This window comes from Anabrus simplex, chromosome 1 (genome assembly GCF_040414725.1).
Source record: "Anabrus simplex isolate iqAnaSimp1 chromosome 1, ASM4041472v1, whole genome shotgun sequence".
Taxonomy (NCBI): Eukaryota; Metazoa; Arthropoda; class Insecta; order Orthoptera; family Tettigoniidae; genus Anabrus; species Anabrus simplex.
The window spans coordinates 502,037,602-502,053,551 of record NC_090265.1 but is presented as its reverse complement, the minus strand read 5'-3'; the positions used below and the strand labels follow the sequence as shown (position 1 = coordinate 502,053,551).

The 15,950-nt window shown below is 39.2% G+C and overlaps 1 protein-coding gene across 4 annotated transcripts in view; it reads right to left on the bottom strand.

Annotated features, from left to right (window-relative positions):
* Cdk2 (Cyclin-dependent kinase 2) overlaps window positions 1-15,950 on the bottom strand; it is a 148,579-nt gene that overhangs the window by 14,332 nt on the left and 118,297 nt on the right. For all 4 annotated transcript variants that reach the window (XM_067135368.2, XM_068225041.1, XM_068225040.1 and 1 more), the window contains exon 4: window positions 10,996-11,199. In XM_067135368.2, the coding sequence (XP_066991469.1) occupies window positions 10,996-11,199 (204 nt within the window). The remainder of the gene's footprint in view (window positions 1-10,995; window positions 11,200-15,950) is intronic.

Genomic DNA, 15,950 nt, shown 5'->3' with positions numbered 1-15,950 from the left:
AGATATAACGACAATCCGTTACAGGAAGTAAATTTTTTTCATTTATGAATTCTTGCTATAACGGACTTCTACTGTATTCAGGGGACACTCAACGTCACTTTCAAGGGTAATGGGTACAATGATGTACAGACTCGGAGTCCTGCATCCCCGAGGGACGACTAAACAAAACTCGCAGAATGAAGAATTGAAGGGAACTGCTCACTTTCCTTTCATCCACAATACCATAGATTGAATTACCAAGCAAGCACAATATAAAAAACATGTTTGGCACCATCACAAAAACTGTTCACAGCTTAGGTAAAAGCAGGGACAAATTTTTCCCGTGTAGTAAATTTCCTGTACTTGCAGCAAAGTACACATTGGTACTCTTAACAAGGAACACCAATAAAATATTTGTCCCAACCAGGTAGACAAGTCAACAACAGCCGAGCCTGCCCTATCAACGGATCATGATGTGTTCGAAGATGTTAGAGCTCTTACCCATACCAAACACCACCGGTCTAGGATTGTACGTAAAGCTGTGGAAACATGTAAAACTCCTAACAATTTCAACAAAGGCACTGGCTATCAAGTAATACAGGGCTGCCAGCCATTATGGATTTACGATGGTAGTTCTCACCCCTGTCCTTTCTTTCCCTTTTGTTATTTCGTATCGGTGTTTTCCAAATTCATACTCTCATCACCAGATGGTTCACTCTAGGCCATGTGCTGTCATTCTTTCATAACCTGAGTACATCTGTTACTGTACTGTTCTTACTTCTTTTCACTCTCGTGCCTTGAACATCGTTTTAGTACATCCTTCTTGCCTTCCCGCCTCTCACTCATTTTGTTTCCTGCTACAAATTTTACTTTCCATCTTTAGCTCTATTCTATCCTATCCTGTCAGACTTTCGTAGCACTTCATTTTATCATTTTATTTTATTATTTTTCATTTCTACCACATTCACCGCCCGATTCGTCTGATGACTTTGCTGTTTACTTCACAACACACATACGATGGAACAAGAATCATCATAATCGGTGCTAAAATGGTATTCAATTACAGCGGAATCTCGATTATCCGTTCCCGGAAACTACGTGTTCCCGGATAATGCATTCAAATTATGTGGTCGTAATTAAATCATGTTGTAAAAATCCCGCATTATCCGTTCCTCGAAAAATGATTTCCTGGATCAACCGTCCAGAAATTTCAGTCCCATCAACCCTAAAACCTCCATCAAGCGTTTTTCAATAAACCGTATCTTACAAAAGGACGGCTATGGCATACTTATGAATCTTGGCGCGAACGCCGCGTCATTGCGATAATTAGAGCAAGTACTATACTGGAAAAGCGATCGGCAGTGAACTTGTATAAGGGACGACCTTAGCATTGCATTCGGGTGGTACTGTTTAGAGAACCTCAGAAATCATAAAGCAGAGAGTGGCCACAACAATTGTACGGGGAGACAGCACATTTCAACAGCTCTACTTGAAGATGGAACGAGTTTCGTCAAATGTTCGAACTTATAAAACGTCCACATTATATCCAGGGTTAGATGTTTATAGTTTTACTTTTATAGATTGTATTGCCGAACAGGTTTTTGGCACTTTCCTCAGGGCACTGTATAGACTAGGGCTTTCAGGCAGAAACTGAAACTGCTCCGTAACACAAATCTAGTATATTAATATAATATTGAACTTGTGTACCGGTAATTAATGTTTGATGCCAGTTTCATAGTCTTAACTTGCTTTCCTTCCAGAGCATCAAGGGGTCTGCTAAAGACTTAACGTCGCCGTCCGACGGACGAATCGCCATCAACAGAGTCATATGCCCTCACTCCACATGAGCAGTGCGGAGAGGTTTGGAATTTAATCCAGGCTTTTGGCACGCAATCTAGTGATTGCCTATTACTGTTTTGGTCTTAATGTAAGACTAGGAATTTTGCGTTTTCATGTTAAAATGCCAAAAAATGCAGAAGGCATTTTGCCATCATGCCAGGCACTTTTGTTTCTGATGTGATATATTTTATTAAATGAGAGAATTGAATTATATACATACCTGCCAACTTTTAGAAACCAAAAATAGGAAGATTTTTTTATTCTTGGAATTCATCACATATATTCCACCATGGTCTAGGTGAAAAGAGGTCAAGATAAAAGGCATACATATCTACAGTATCAATGCGAATTGACCGTTAAATTTCAAATCTTAAACTACCAAAACATAAAAATGGTTACAAGAAAATATACCTTATCATTATCATTTATGACACACGAATAATAATATTTATGTCACACCGACACACGCAATAAAATGCATAATATTGTATTTTCTCGCGTAATTAATGCACTTTTTGACGAAAAATACAGGCGAAAACTTCGAATGCGTAAATTATTCAAGAAATTCAGATATTTACACTTCATCTACATTTAAAAGATACATCAAATATAATATAAACACAATTGGTTCAACTAGTTTGCGGTTATCATTTGGCGTTAATTTTTTTCTGAAAATTCAAATAGGGTACATCAGGTAAGTTAGACATGTGGGATTGAATACGACCTGGAGTGAAATAAACATGAACTAATAAAAGTACAATTCATGTAATGTCATAACAATGACATACCAGCAAAAAAACTGTCCAACACGAGAAGGGCCGGGCATCGAAGGAGGGACTCTGCTACATTACCCCGTATCCAATCTTGTATGAGTGACGTGCCCATCCACCCTTCTTCTTGAATACCAACATGGATCACTTGCGGAAATTTTGCTTTGGGCATTGTTTTTCGTTTTAGATCAATGTAAGGTGTAAGCTTTCTGACATCAGCTGTTATAGCAAGCATTGAAGTACATCGTCGTTTTTTGCTTCCGGTAGCGCATACGATAACACTGTATGATCCTTTCTTATTGACTGTTCGACTTTGTGGCATATGGAAACTGATTGGCGTCTAATCTGCGGTTCCTATAAGGGAGATAAAATATTCCTCACTTTACACTTCTCAATCAAAAAGCGATGAAAATGGTTTATATCATTAGTCATTTTTTGGCATCATGATGATCTTCGCCGAAGAGGGCGTCCATTTATCTTCATAAAATTAATCAAGACTCGGCTAACCTTCAAATCCGAGACACTGATTCCATGTGCAGCGGTTATTTCACATTCTTTAAAATACTGCATTTCGTGAGAAACTGTTTATCCAACGTTGCATAACAAAATCACATATTTAAGCAGATTCTTCTCTACTTGCGGAAACTTGCCGCTTATTCGTCCGCAAAATGCTTTGTGAGACTTGTTTGCCACTTGAAGCGCATTTCTGTTACCGCGGTAGCGCAAGTTTCATTTGGATATTGAATACTCGCTGCCCTATTCCCGTTTGTTTCAACGTAACTGATCACCGCGAGTTAGTATGATGCAGTATTACTCGAATACTGTGGACTGACAAACAATTTTGAGATCACAGAATGTCCCGTACAAGAAACACTCGTAAAACTAGTGCAGTGGGATTTCCTGCCGGCTAATAACAGCACGTTGCTCTGTATTTGGAATGCCCGCTTTCGCAATAGGAGCCTGCTACTTGAGTAGCTGGCATCTTTATTTCGAAACGCATCCGGAGCTATGTGATGGATGTTCGAAGTTGTGGGAGCGTCAAATAAGTGAACATTTGTTTTTCTCCACTTTGGACCCAAAAATATTGGGATGTGTAAATTATGCAAGGGCGTTAATTACGCCAAAGAATATGGTAGTTTCTTTATCAGACGGTAAAATGAACGGAAATTTATAGGTACCTCTGAACACTTGGAGATAACGTTTGTTATATTTTTGGCCATAACGAGAAAATAAACTACCTGAAACTGTCACCGACACAACCCCCTTAAAAACATTCAACTCGTTAAAATTATGCACTTAAATACGCAAAACTACCACATACAAAACAATTCTATATGTCCCATACATTATTAACATACGACTTTGGCAGTGGGGGAAAGCATACAAATGCAAGAAAAAAGGGGGCCTAAAACTCCGATGAAACTACGCACAGAAACGATGTTAACGGCGCGCGAACAACAACAAACTCATTCTTTCATTCCGATTAACTGAGTCGCTAGCGCGCGCCAGCCTGTCTTGCTTGCAGGACAATTGCCGCCCCGAATCCCCAGCTGTATAAAGCATACACGCTGCTGTGGTGAGCGGGAAACACGATACACGAAGGTGCAGGACGAAACACTCACGAAATAAAGCATCAAATAAATACTTTTGAAAATGAGGTTTCGTAAATTACACAAGCACATAACAATTTATCCTAGGGGAAGAGTATTGGCCGTACTAGAAGTTATATTGGTCAAAAATAGGAAGAAGTAAAAATAAATCGAAAAATCGGAAGACGAGTTAAAAACCGGAAAGTTTCCGGGTAAATCGGAAGGGTTGGCAGGTATGTGTATACCACCACCTCCCCTACTCTGCTGGCCAACAGTCTGACGGTGAATTTTTTTTCGACCAACGGCACTCAAAGCGGCTACCCTCTGTCAGACCGTTTAGACCAACGCCAAGAAATTAAAAGTCAAATTAGGAAAAAAGATAGGAAGAAAGGCTAAAAAGAAAAGTCTGGAAAAGATGAGAGACGATTAGAAACGAACTTGCCTTGAGTAGTGATCGGCGGACGGAGCTGGGCTGATGGATGCCATCATGAGGTTAAGGGGTGAGGTGGAGGGGAGGAGAGGGGAGGGGTGGGGTAGAGGCAGAGCAACTGTCACGGAGCTAAGGTGGAGCGGGAGGATGTGGTAGTGGGGGTAAATAATGTGGATATATACTGCGTATGGTTTGAAAGATCGAACTGTTTTTAGGCGGTCTAATATTTTTTAACCATTTAATTAAGGGATCATACAGAATATTAGATTTCTCAGAAATTTCATTTAAATTACGTTCTCCAGGTTCCATAACCCAAATTCTTTGGATCTAACCAAGTTCATCATATGCATATTTACTTTTCGGAACCAAACTACAGAACACACAGTGTTAACATCATATGATATTAAACCCCGCAGCATATTTTAACGGATTGAACTAAAGACATATAAAGCTGGACAAAACGTCATGGGCATACAACAATGAAGTCATCGTCATTTTAATGGATTTTAAACTGAAATGCAAAATCATCACGTACCATATTTTATTTCATATTCATCTGAGCAAGTGTTATAGTGTGTTTTAAAGTTGTTTTTAAAGTTATATTGTGTTTGCCCGATTTGACTTGTTGGCTGATGATGGCACAAGTTTAGTGCCGAAACTAGTACCTTATGTGAACGATATGCGATTCATTTACGTTAATAAATGTTTTTGTATTGAATAGGAAGAACCCTCTTAATTTCAATAATTATATTATTGATCATGGTCACCAGACGGGCTCCTTCTGTCCTCGGTCCATATCAATCTGTCGTGGTGATATATTAACTAATTAGCATCCTAAATATAGTATCTTCAATACAGATCCATAATATGTATCACTTGCAACGTGATTATGTTATCGAGACTATAACAGATATAGATGTTGATTCCCATAGGGAATGTCCAATAACGGACCATTTATATTGGTATTACTAGAACAGATGTTGTACCTTACATTAAAAAAGGCCATGAGAGTTCTTGGGATTGCCTATTACTGTTTTGGTCTTAATGTAAGACTGGGAATTTTGCGTTTTCATGTTAAAATGCCAAAAACCGCAGTCGTTTCATTTGCGCACATTACATTTAAATGGTTTGTATCATTTCAAACTCGTACTGACATGTGGAGCATGCTTTCCAGCTGAGCTCAAGGTCATGAATAACTGTAATTTCTGAAGTTTAGATGATTTTTTTTTTTTTTTTTCTTTTCCAATTTGATTTGATTAGCTATGGGCAGAATTGAATATAATGCATTCGAGAACTTTTGGGAATCGATACTTACATTTGAAACCATGTTCTGGAGTTCAATATAACGTTTAAAGTCGAAGTAGGCCTAATTTACGCAGTACAAGATTTCTAGAAACTGACTATGAACAGTATAACGGCGACCAAATTACAACGGAAGATTAAGAAAAGAAGGGATTTTGCCATCATGCTGGCGCATTTGTATCTAATGTGACTTATTTTATTAAATGAGAGAATTAAAAACTATTTGTGGTCGATTGTCATTTGGCTTGGCGTTATTAGATTTACAAGTATTAGATTTTACGAAGAGTTTGGCTAATCAAAGTTGCCGAACAGAAAAAAGATTTCACGGGAAACTGACGAAGAAAACTTAACATAAAATATCGAGATTTTGAACCCGCATACCGGTAATTCATGTTTGATGCTGGTTTCGCAGTCTTAACTTGCCTGCCTCTCATCCGGAGGGCCCAGGTTCTATTCCCGGCCAGGTCAGGCATTTTTACTTGGGCATAAGGGCTGGTTCCAGGTCTACTCAGCCTACATGATTACCTTTAATTGAGGAGCTATCTAATGGTAAAATGGCAACCCTGGTGTAGAATATCGGCCGAGAGGAATGGTCACAATGACCATGCGTCACCTCGTTATCCGCAGGCCTTTGGGCTGAGCTGCGGTTGTTTGGCAAGCAAAGGTCCGTGGGGCTGTAGTTTGGTTTGGTTTAGGAGTTTTTGTAAGATTATAATTATACATATTTCATTTATTGTGATGTTTAGCCAAATTGTTGATGGTTTTCAATCATTCCCGGATTTTCCGTTTTTTCCGTGTTGTACGTTTTATTTTAATGGTCCCTCCAAAAACGGAGAATCGAGGTTCCACTGTATATTAGGTCCACCTATTCAATACACTTCTGCCATTTATTAAATGTATTACTGACGCATCTACTACCTTAACACACCTCAATAATACTGATACAGATATCAAGTTCACAATGGAATCCAAAACCAATAAGGACCACAATTTTTTAGATTTAACTATCACTAGATTGCCATTATTTTCTTTTAAATATAAAATTTATAGGAAACCAACAATTAAGCAAGATTCCGTACACCCTCCTAGCCATAAAAGAGCCACCTATAATAGTTTAATACACCGTGCCTTCAGTGTACCCATGTTTAAGTCAGAGCTTAATAAAGAACTCAACACCATACGCAGTATTGCATTCCATAATGGTTATAACCAAAGTTTTATAAAACGTATAATATACAAGTTTAAACATTAACCCAGGTCTAATTTACGAAAAGAAACAACAAAGCCTAAAACTTACGCAACCTTTACGTTTAACCCTGACATTTTCCGAATAACATTTAAAAAAAGAGAAATACCAAAATTTCCTTCAGGACTAACAACAGAAATCTCGACATTTTTCATAACTAACTTAGTCAATGTGTCCAACCCCTTTGATAAATTAGGCGTTTACAGTTTTCACTGTGACTGCTTCAGCGGATACATTGGGCAAACAGGGAGATCATTCAAAATTAGATACGAGCATGTAAATGCTGTTAAATACAGGAGATTTTCAACAATAGGTCAACATATACACGACTATAAACATGGCTTTCATAGTTTTAATGCTCCCATTGTTAGAAACAGTAGATAGCCCATCTTTTTCACTGTACCTTTTGTCTTTTGGATAGTTCTGATTTGTGTATTCAATAGTATATTTTCTCGCTCAACTCAGTCTCTTTCCTTGTCCCTTGCAGAAACATTCAAACACGGTTTTAGTGAATAAACTAACCTCTGAAGTCGGTTAACCTTATGCGCCATATTTTTTAAAACAATGTTATTGACTTTACGTCCCAATAACTGCTTTTGCGGTTTTCGGAGACGCCGATATGCCGGAATTTATTCACGTAAGAGTTCTTTTACGTGCCAGCAAATCTACCAACACGAGGGTGACGTTTTTCAGCACCTTCAAATACCACTGGACTAAGCCAGGATCAAACCTGTCAAGTTGAGGTCAGAAGACCAGCGCCTCGACCGTCTGAGCCATTCAGCCCAGCCCGCCGTATTTTGAGACGTATCACATTCTTACATAATTTCAGTAAACAACATTAATCGTACTTCAGCCTTTATTTCTAACTACTGTCGGCCAGGTTATTTAAGCATTTATTACGGGAACATGTTTTCTTTCATTTTCGAACTGTGTTTACAGAACAACAGTCAACAAGTATTACTAATTGACTCTGACACTCCCTTCAAGTTCGAAAGTCGGTGAAAGAGCTTGCTAGTGCACATAACGTGAAAACTACACTGAAGATGATCATTCGCATTCATTGTAGTCGCTGGAGTCGATAAATATCGATAATGGTAGGGGTTCTCATTGTAACCGAAGGATAATACACAGTTTAATATAGGAATTTTCAAGGGGCATAAAACATCTGTCGTTACAACGGAGTTCTTGCTATAGGCAGTACTCGCTATAGCAGACTTCTACTACTGTATGTACAAGATGTATTACGCACCCATAAGAACTTACAAAGCAGAAACTTGGACAATGGCAAAGAAGGATGAGAGTCGAATACAGGCAGCTGAAATGAAGTTCTTGAGGAGTATAATACAGAAGAGTAAAAATAAGGAATGAGAAAATCCGGGAAGAAATTGGAGTGGAAAAAATGAATGATAGAATAGAGAGGAGCCGATTAAGATGGTTTGGGCACATAAAGCGAATGAGTGATGAAGGAATGCCAAAAAAGATTATGGAAATGCAAATGCAAGGGAGGAGAGGCCGCAGAAGACCACAATCCAATGCAGTATTAGAGAAAGAAACCTGGACTGGGACACAGTGTGGTGGAAAGACCAAAGAAAGTGGAGAGGAACCATATTTGCCCCTACCTGGCTAGAGGTGGATAATGGGAAGTGATGAAGATGTAACCTGTTATGTGAGAAAAGTTAAAAAGTGTATATGCAGTAGTAAAACTTTATTCAGCAATAGTGTAAAATCTATACCTGTATTAATAAAGGGAAAAAAAGGTACATGCGCGATTAAGACAACGGAGAGATTACTAGCACGTTTCAGCTTGATATCACATACAGGTACAGTGAAACCTCGATTCTCCGTTTTTCGAGGGACCATGAAAATAAAACGTACAACACGGCAAAACGGAAAATCCGGGAATGAATGAAAACCATTAACAATTTGGCTAAACATCACAAAAATGAAATATGTATAATTATAATCTTACAAAAACTCCTAAACCAAACCAAACTACAGCTCCAGTGGGACTTTGCCTGCCAAGCGACCACTGCTCAGCCCGAAGGCCTGCAGATTACGAGGTGCGCATAGTCAGTGCGACGAATCCTCTCGGCCGATATTCCCGGCTCTCTAGATCGGGGTCGCCATCTCACCATTAGATAGCTCCACAATTAAAGGTAATCACGTAGGCTGAGTGGACCTGGAACCAGACGTATATCCAGGTAAAATTGCCTGACCTGGTCGCAATCGAACCCGGGCCCTCTGAATGAGAGGCAGGCATGTCAGACCGTGAAACTGCATTAATTACCGGTACACAAGTTCAAAATCTCTATACTTTATATTCAATTTTACAGGGGAATCTTTGTCAGTTTCCTGTGAAAACTTCTTTCAGTTCAGCAACTTTGATTACGCTAGCCAAACTTCAAAAAATCTAATAACGCCAAGCCAAACGACAATCGACCACAAGTAGTTTTTAATTCTCTCATCTAATAAAATGAAGCACATTAGATACAAAAGCACCCAAAATGATGGCGAAATCCCTTCATTTCTTAATCTTTCATTGTAATTTGGTCTCCGGTATACGGGTATACTGTTCGTAGTCAGTTTCTGGAAATCTCGTACCGCGCAAATTAGGCCTACATCGACTTTTAAAGGTTATGTTGAACTCGAAAACATGGTTTCGAATGTATCTATTCTTAAAAGTTCTCGAATGCATTATATTCAATTCAGCCCGTCATAAATTCAATCAAATTGGAAAGATAAAAGAAATATCATCAAAACTTCAGAAATTACGGTTATTCGTGACCATTGAGGTCATCTGGAAAGCGCGCTCGCTGCACATGTCAGTACGAGTTGGAAATGGTACCAACCATTTAAATTTAACGTGCGCAAATAAAACGACTGCGGTTTTTGGTATTTTGACACGAAAACGTAAAATTCCCAGTCTTACATGAGGACCTAAACAGTTAATAGGCAATCCCAAGACCTCCCATGACTTTCTTTTTTAATGTAAGGTGCAACATCTGTTCTGGTCTCGCTAACATAATCATGTACAATATCAAAAATACTAAATTTGTGTTAGGAAGGAACAGTTTCGATTCTTGCCTGAAAGCCCAGTTACTGTACAGTGCCCTGAGCAAAGTGCCGAAAACCTGTTCGGCAGTACGATCGAAAAATGTAAAAATATAATCATCTAACCCTGGACATAATATGGACGTTTTATAAGTGCGAACATTTGACGAAACTCGTTCCGCCTTCAAGCAGAGCTATCGAAATGCGCTGTGTCTCCTTGCAATTGTTGTGGCCACTCTCTGCTGTATGATTTTCCGAGATTCTCTAAACAATACCACCCGAATGCGATGCTAAGATGGTCCCTTATGCAAGTTCACCGCCGATCGCTTTTCCAGTACCGGTTACAGTACTTGCTTTAATTACCGTAATGACAGGGCGTTAACGCCAAGATCCATAAATGTGCCATAGCCGTCCTTTCGTGAGATACAGTTTATTAAAAAACGATTGATCGAGGATTTAGCGTTGATGGGACTGGAATTTCTGGACGGTTGATCTGGGAAATCGTTTCTTCGAGGAACAGATAATGCGGGACTTTTACAACGTGATTTAATTACGCTGCTCGCGGGACCACGTAATTTGAACGCATATTCCGGGAAAATGTATTTTCCAGGAACCGATAATCGAGGTACTGTAAATAGAAAAGTTCTTTCCTTCTCCTATAAAATTAAATTGAAATCACATGGCTGATTTAGCAGGCGCAATGACATACACCTTCATACCTAACTAATGGAAAGGAAGAAAGATTTGTAAAAAGATTCATGAAGTAAGAAAGTCAACAATGATACTAACCAGGAAAATATCCCTGCCATCAGCATCTTTCAATGGAAGCACGTCCACTATGTCTTGTGCATCCCACCTTGGGAACATAGGTTTGTAATCTGGCAGCTGAGAAACACCAGGCCACATTTCCTCATCGGGAGTACCCAGAGTGCGGAAAATTCTGAACAACTGATCAATTTCTGAATCTCCAGGAAATAAGGCTCGCCTTGTAAGCTGAAATCAAATATAATAACATTCTTGGAAATAAGGAGTATAGAACTACATTATATACAGTATATAAGTAAAAGAAAAACCATGGTACAAAAGCAAGTTTCCTATGACCCAAACTGAAACTAATATCTACTGGGTGATAGTTCAGAGAAAGACCCACTTGAAGAATCCTTGGAAGAGCAAGTTAGAGGGGAAGGAACCATTGTTATTGGTGACATGAATGCCCAAGTAGGGTCTGATAGGCAAGGTTATGAGAGCAGCATGGGCACACATGGATGGGGACCAAGGAACACCGAGGGAGGCAGACTCTTAGATTTCTGTCTGAGAAATAACATAGTTATTGGTAATACCTGGTATCACAAACAGGAAAGTCACAAAATTGCCAGATATGGATGGAATGGGCAACAGGAGTCCATCATTGATTATATTATGGTAGATAAAGATTTACAAGAAATATTGCTGGATGTGAAAGTGATCCCAAGTGTGTCTCTTGACAGTGATCATAGGTTCCTTGTTAGTTGTTCCAAGTTTAAAAAGTTGGAAATAAGAACCATCCAGGACAAGAAATTAAAGGTATGGAAATTGAAGGATAAAGAGAAGGCCACAGAATTGCAAATTATAAATCTCATTCCATATTGACGGTTATTACTTTACAAATAAAAAGTATCTATAAAATCCTCCTTATCAATACAAATCAAATCATCTGTTAGATGGAACAGAGTCTATACATGTTTCAGCCTAACATTTGTATACGGGGAGATTCCAAGGAGGAACTTCAGGATCAGATCAATGCATGGACAGTAACAGCTAAAGGGTACAGCCTAAGATTCAGTCAGGAAAAAAGTGAAGTGTTGGTTATGCAGAGAAATGGTCAACCTGAAGGTTACATTGAAATAGAGGGTAAACAACTCAAAATATCCAACAAATTCATATATCTACGAAGCATGATATCAGCAAAAGGCTCCATTGAAGACAAACTTACCAGCAGGATTCAAGCTGGAAGAACATTCTACAGAGTTGTCCGAGACCTAATATGGAACCCAAAAGTACCACTGAAATGCAAGCGAGCAATTTGACTTATTACAGGCCAATTTTGGCATATGGGAGCGAGACATGGACCATGAAGAAACAGGATGAAGCAAGGATTCAGGCAGCTGAAATGAGATTCGTCCGAGCGATGGTTGGCAAAACATGATCGATGATTGATTGATTGATTGATGTTTGTTGTTTAAGGGGGCCTAACATAGAGGTCATCAGCCCCTAATGGTACGAAATGATATGACAAAAGTCCAAAATTCTCCACTGACCAGAATTCAAAGCGAGGACGAAGAATGAATGGATGGATTGATATTAAGTAAAAACGATCAGTGGATCCGACCCACAGTGCCTCGCATGCACAGAAGCTGCCACAAAACAATAGTAGTACGGACCAAGGGACTGCTTCTATAGCACGATGCTGAATCGATTAGAATATCCTCTTTCTCAAAACGGGTCCAAAATCCAGGTCATCGGCCCTCACAATGGTATTTATCTCTAAGAAAGTAGAACCATGGTATTTCCCATGTTGCAGTACTAATCAAGAGTAGCGTAGACTCGCGGTATTCCATACATTATGGTACGACTCACAGGTAATGAAATTCGCACATGTATTACAGACCTAATGTGTTTCACACATTGCGGCACCCTTGACAGGCAACACAAACCTATGGTGTTCATCACCTAAGTGTACTAACCACAGAGACTCGTACTATCCCGTGGTGTTCCTCATATAAGTGGTACTAATCATAGGCAAGCCAGAACCACGGGTTCCTTCATCCCATGGTATCGCTCATATAGTGCTACTAATCACAGGTACTGTAAAAGCCGTCGTGCCGAAGTTTGCTACTAATCACAAACCTATTTGGTACCCAACATAATGGTACTACGCACAAGTAAAGGCGACCCATGGTGTTCCCCGCGTGGTGGTACTAATCACAAATAGTTGCATGGTTCCAATTTGATCATCCCTTGGTTGCCCCTTTTAGTCGCCTCTTACGGCAGGCAGAGGATATCGTGGGTGTAATCTTCGTCTGCGTCCCCCACCCACAGGGGGGTTGGCAAAACAAGACAAGATAAAATTCGTAATGAGAACATCGCGGACATGGCTCAGGTTGGCAGATTGCACGATAACACAACTCTGCGTAGACTCAAATGCTACGGTCACATGCGAAGGATGGATCCTAATCGCATACCCAGAAAAATGAATGATCTGCAGTTAAAATATTCAAGACCAAGAGAGCAGCCAAGAATGCGATATACAGACATCGTGAAAAACCACATTCAGAAACGAGGAGGGGACTAGGACAGCATTGAAGGAGAAAAGTATAAAGACAGAAGTTGGCGAGGGGCTTCATTCGCCGACCCATCATATAGATGGAACGACATGGGGTATGTATTATGTATGTATGCAAATTACGATCCCTGCAGCAGCATTTCCAAACTCACTTCAGTACTTGACTGAAAGAACAGTGAGCTGAACTATAAATAATCGTTGTTCTTACAATTTAATAAGAGACCTTGAAGTAAGAATAAAAGCTATTGAGTCAGGGGAGGGGAGACAAAATGTTTCATTAGAGCAAAGAAGTAACAGAACTGTATTATTCTTCTTCTTCATTCCCTTTTTCCGATTCTCTCTGGGTACTGTAGTGTACCAAAGCCCTCCACCTTTCTCTATCTTTCCACCACTCCTCTTCTAGTACTTCATTCCTATCGACTCTATTTGCAATTATTTGCATTACAGTCCACAACAGAACTCCTCCATCTCATTCTAGGCCGTCCGCTAGGCCTCTTTTGCAGATTGTAGAAGATTCAGAACAAATCTGAAATTGTCTGACCGGTTACATCTGCTATGATAATGGAGTAAACCATACAGCCAGTGTCTCCACGTCGAGTGTTGGGCGGCAGTAAATAGCCTGACCCACTATATGGACCAACGGCTACGGACGGAGAGTCCTTATAAAAGGGAAATGGGCGCTCAGTGGAAGAATTGCCACTGAAACCCCCATACCAACTGTAGCGTCTGTACTACAGAGGAGTGGCTACAAAAGGTGTCTGTTCTCCATGTTAGGAGCAGCCTACAAGTTTTGGCTGGCAGTAGCTCTAAAATGCCTTTGGGAGTGGCAAACTCATCGTAATAAAAGCCTGTATGATGTCAGGTGTAGTAATAAAATTGTATTTATGCAAATAATCTTTTTTTTTCTTTTCGTTTTTTTTTTTCTTTCAAAATTTGTAGGCAGTTATATTTGCATCAAGGTTGTAACATGCTGGTGGCTCACCTAGTTTTTGATGTTGATGTTAGTTCGCTGCTAGCAAGGCGATAAGCGCCTGAAAGGAAGCAAATGCATGATATGAATATATACAAATCTAAACAAAGTTGCAACAATATGTTAACAAGTGTAGCAGTAAGTGGGCTGTAGCGTCATTCTTCTGTAGTGTGTCAATTGAAGTGAATCACGTTTCAAATGGCAATAAAAGGTTCTCGCTATAAGTCTTTCATGGCCACAGAAAAGCTGCAGATTATAGATTCAGAAAAAAATCTGAAATCGTGCTGTAGGAAGAAAATATGATGTGGACAAAAGCTGTATTCGTGAGTGACAAAAAATGAATTTACAGCTTCAATAAACAAGCAATAATTGTTAGGCATTTTGTGGACAGACAGCAAAGTTTCCCGACATTAGGTGCGTATATGGAAGTAAAGAGAGAATTTGGGAGTGCCATTATGAATGACATGTATCAACTTATCGATTGCAAAAGAACTAGGTGTTACGGGATTCAAAGCTAACTGTGGATAGCTTTCAAGAGTTTATGTTCGTAGTGACTAGTTTTTGAAAAGAAACTGCCAACACACAGTCTTGATTATGAAGATAAAATGGTGAATTTCAACAAATATGTGATTAATTTGCACAAGAAAACCAAATATACAACATGGATCAGATACGATTTTATTTCAAAATGCTACACTATTATACTGTGAACAAAAGACTTGTCCAGTGTCACATTTAGAAGTGGCGGGAATAAGAAACAAAGGTGTATGGTGATGCTTTGTGTAACTACAGATGGAAGAAAATTACCTAATGTTGCATCTAGCCAGAAAACAATTCCCAAATACTGTATTTAGTCCTGTATCAGACACCCCCCCCCCCTTTTTTTTTCCTTCCACTTTTACAGCCAAAAAAAGTAAAGGCAATAAACTCATGTTTTTAGGCTATAATGAGCTATAAATTTTACATATAAACATTCTACACTATTCTTTAACAAACTTACAAATGTGAGTTATACTGGCTATTTTCGATGGAAGGCAGTATTTCTAAATGTAAAAAGACAATAAATGGTGAACACTACTTTTAAGCCTACATATACAGTAAATAGAGTCAGTTTTAGTTACTCATATCAAGTCATTCATTTCATCTCAATTTCTCTGATGAGGTTGACATCAGGAAGGGCATACGATTGTAAAAACTGGCTATGAATATTCGTTTCACTTCATACTCGACCGTCAGGAGGAAAGGGATAAGGATATTGCATCATCATATTATGCAATACTGGTACAAAAGAACTTAATAGCCAATCATTTGTCTTTGTCAGTTGAGCAGTAGGCCTACCACACAGGAAACCTGATCACTGCTTTCATTTGAATTATTGTCTTGTGCCGCCAACTTCCCTGCTGCCAGTGTATCGTCATTCCAAATGACGTAATCTTCACTGCCATCTCATCA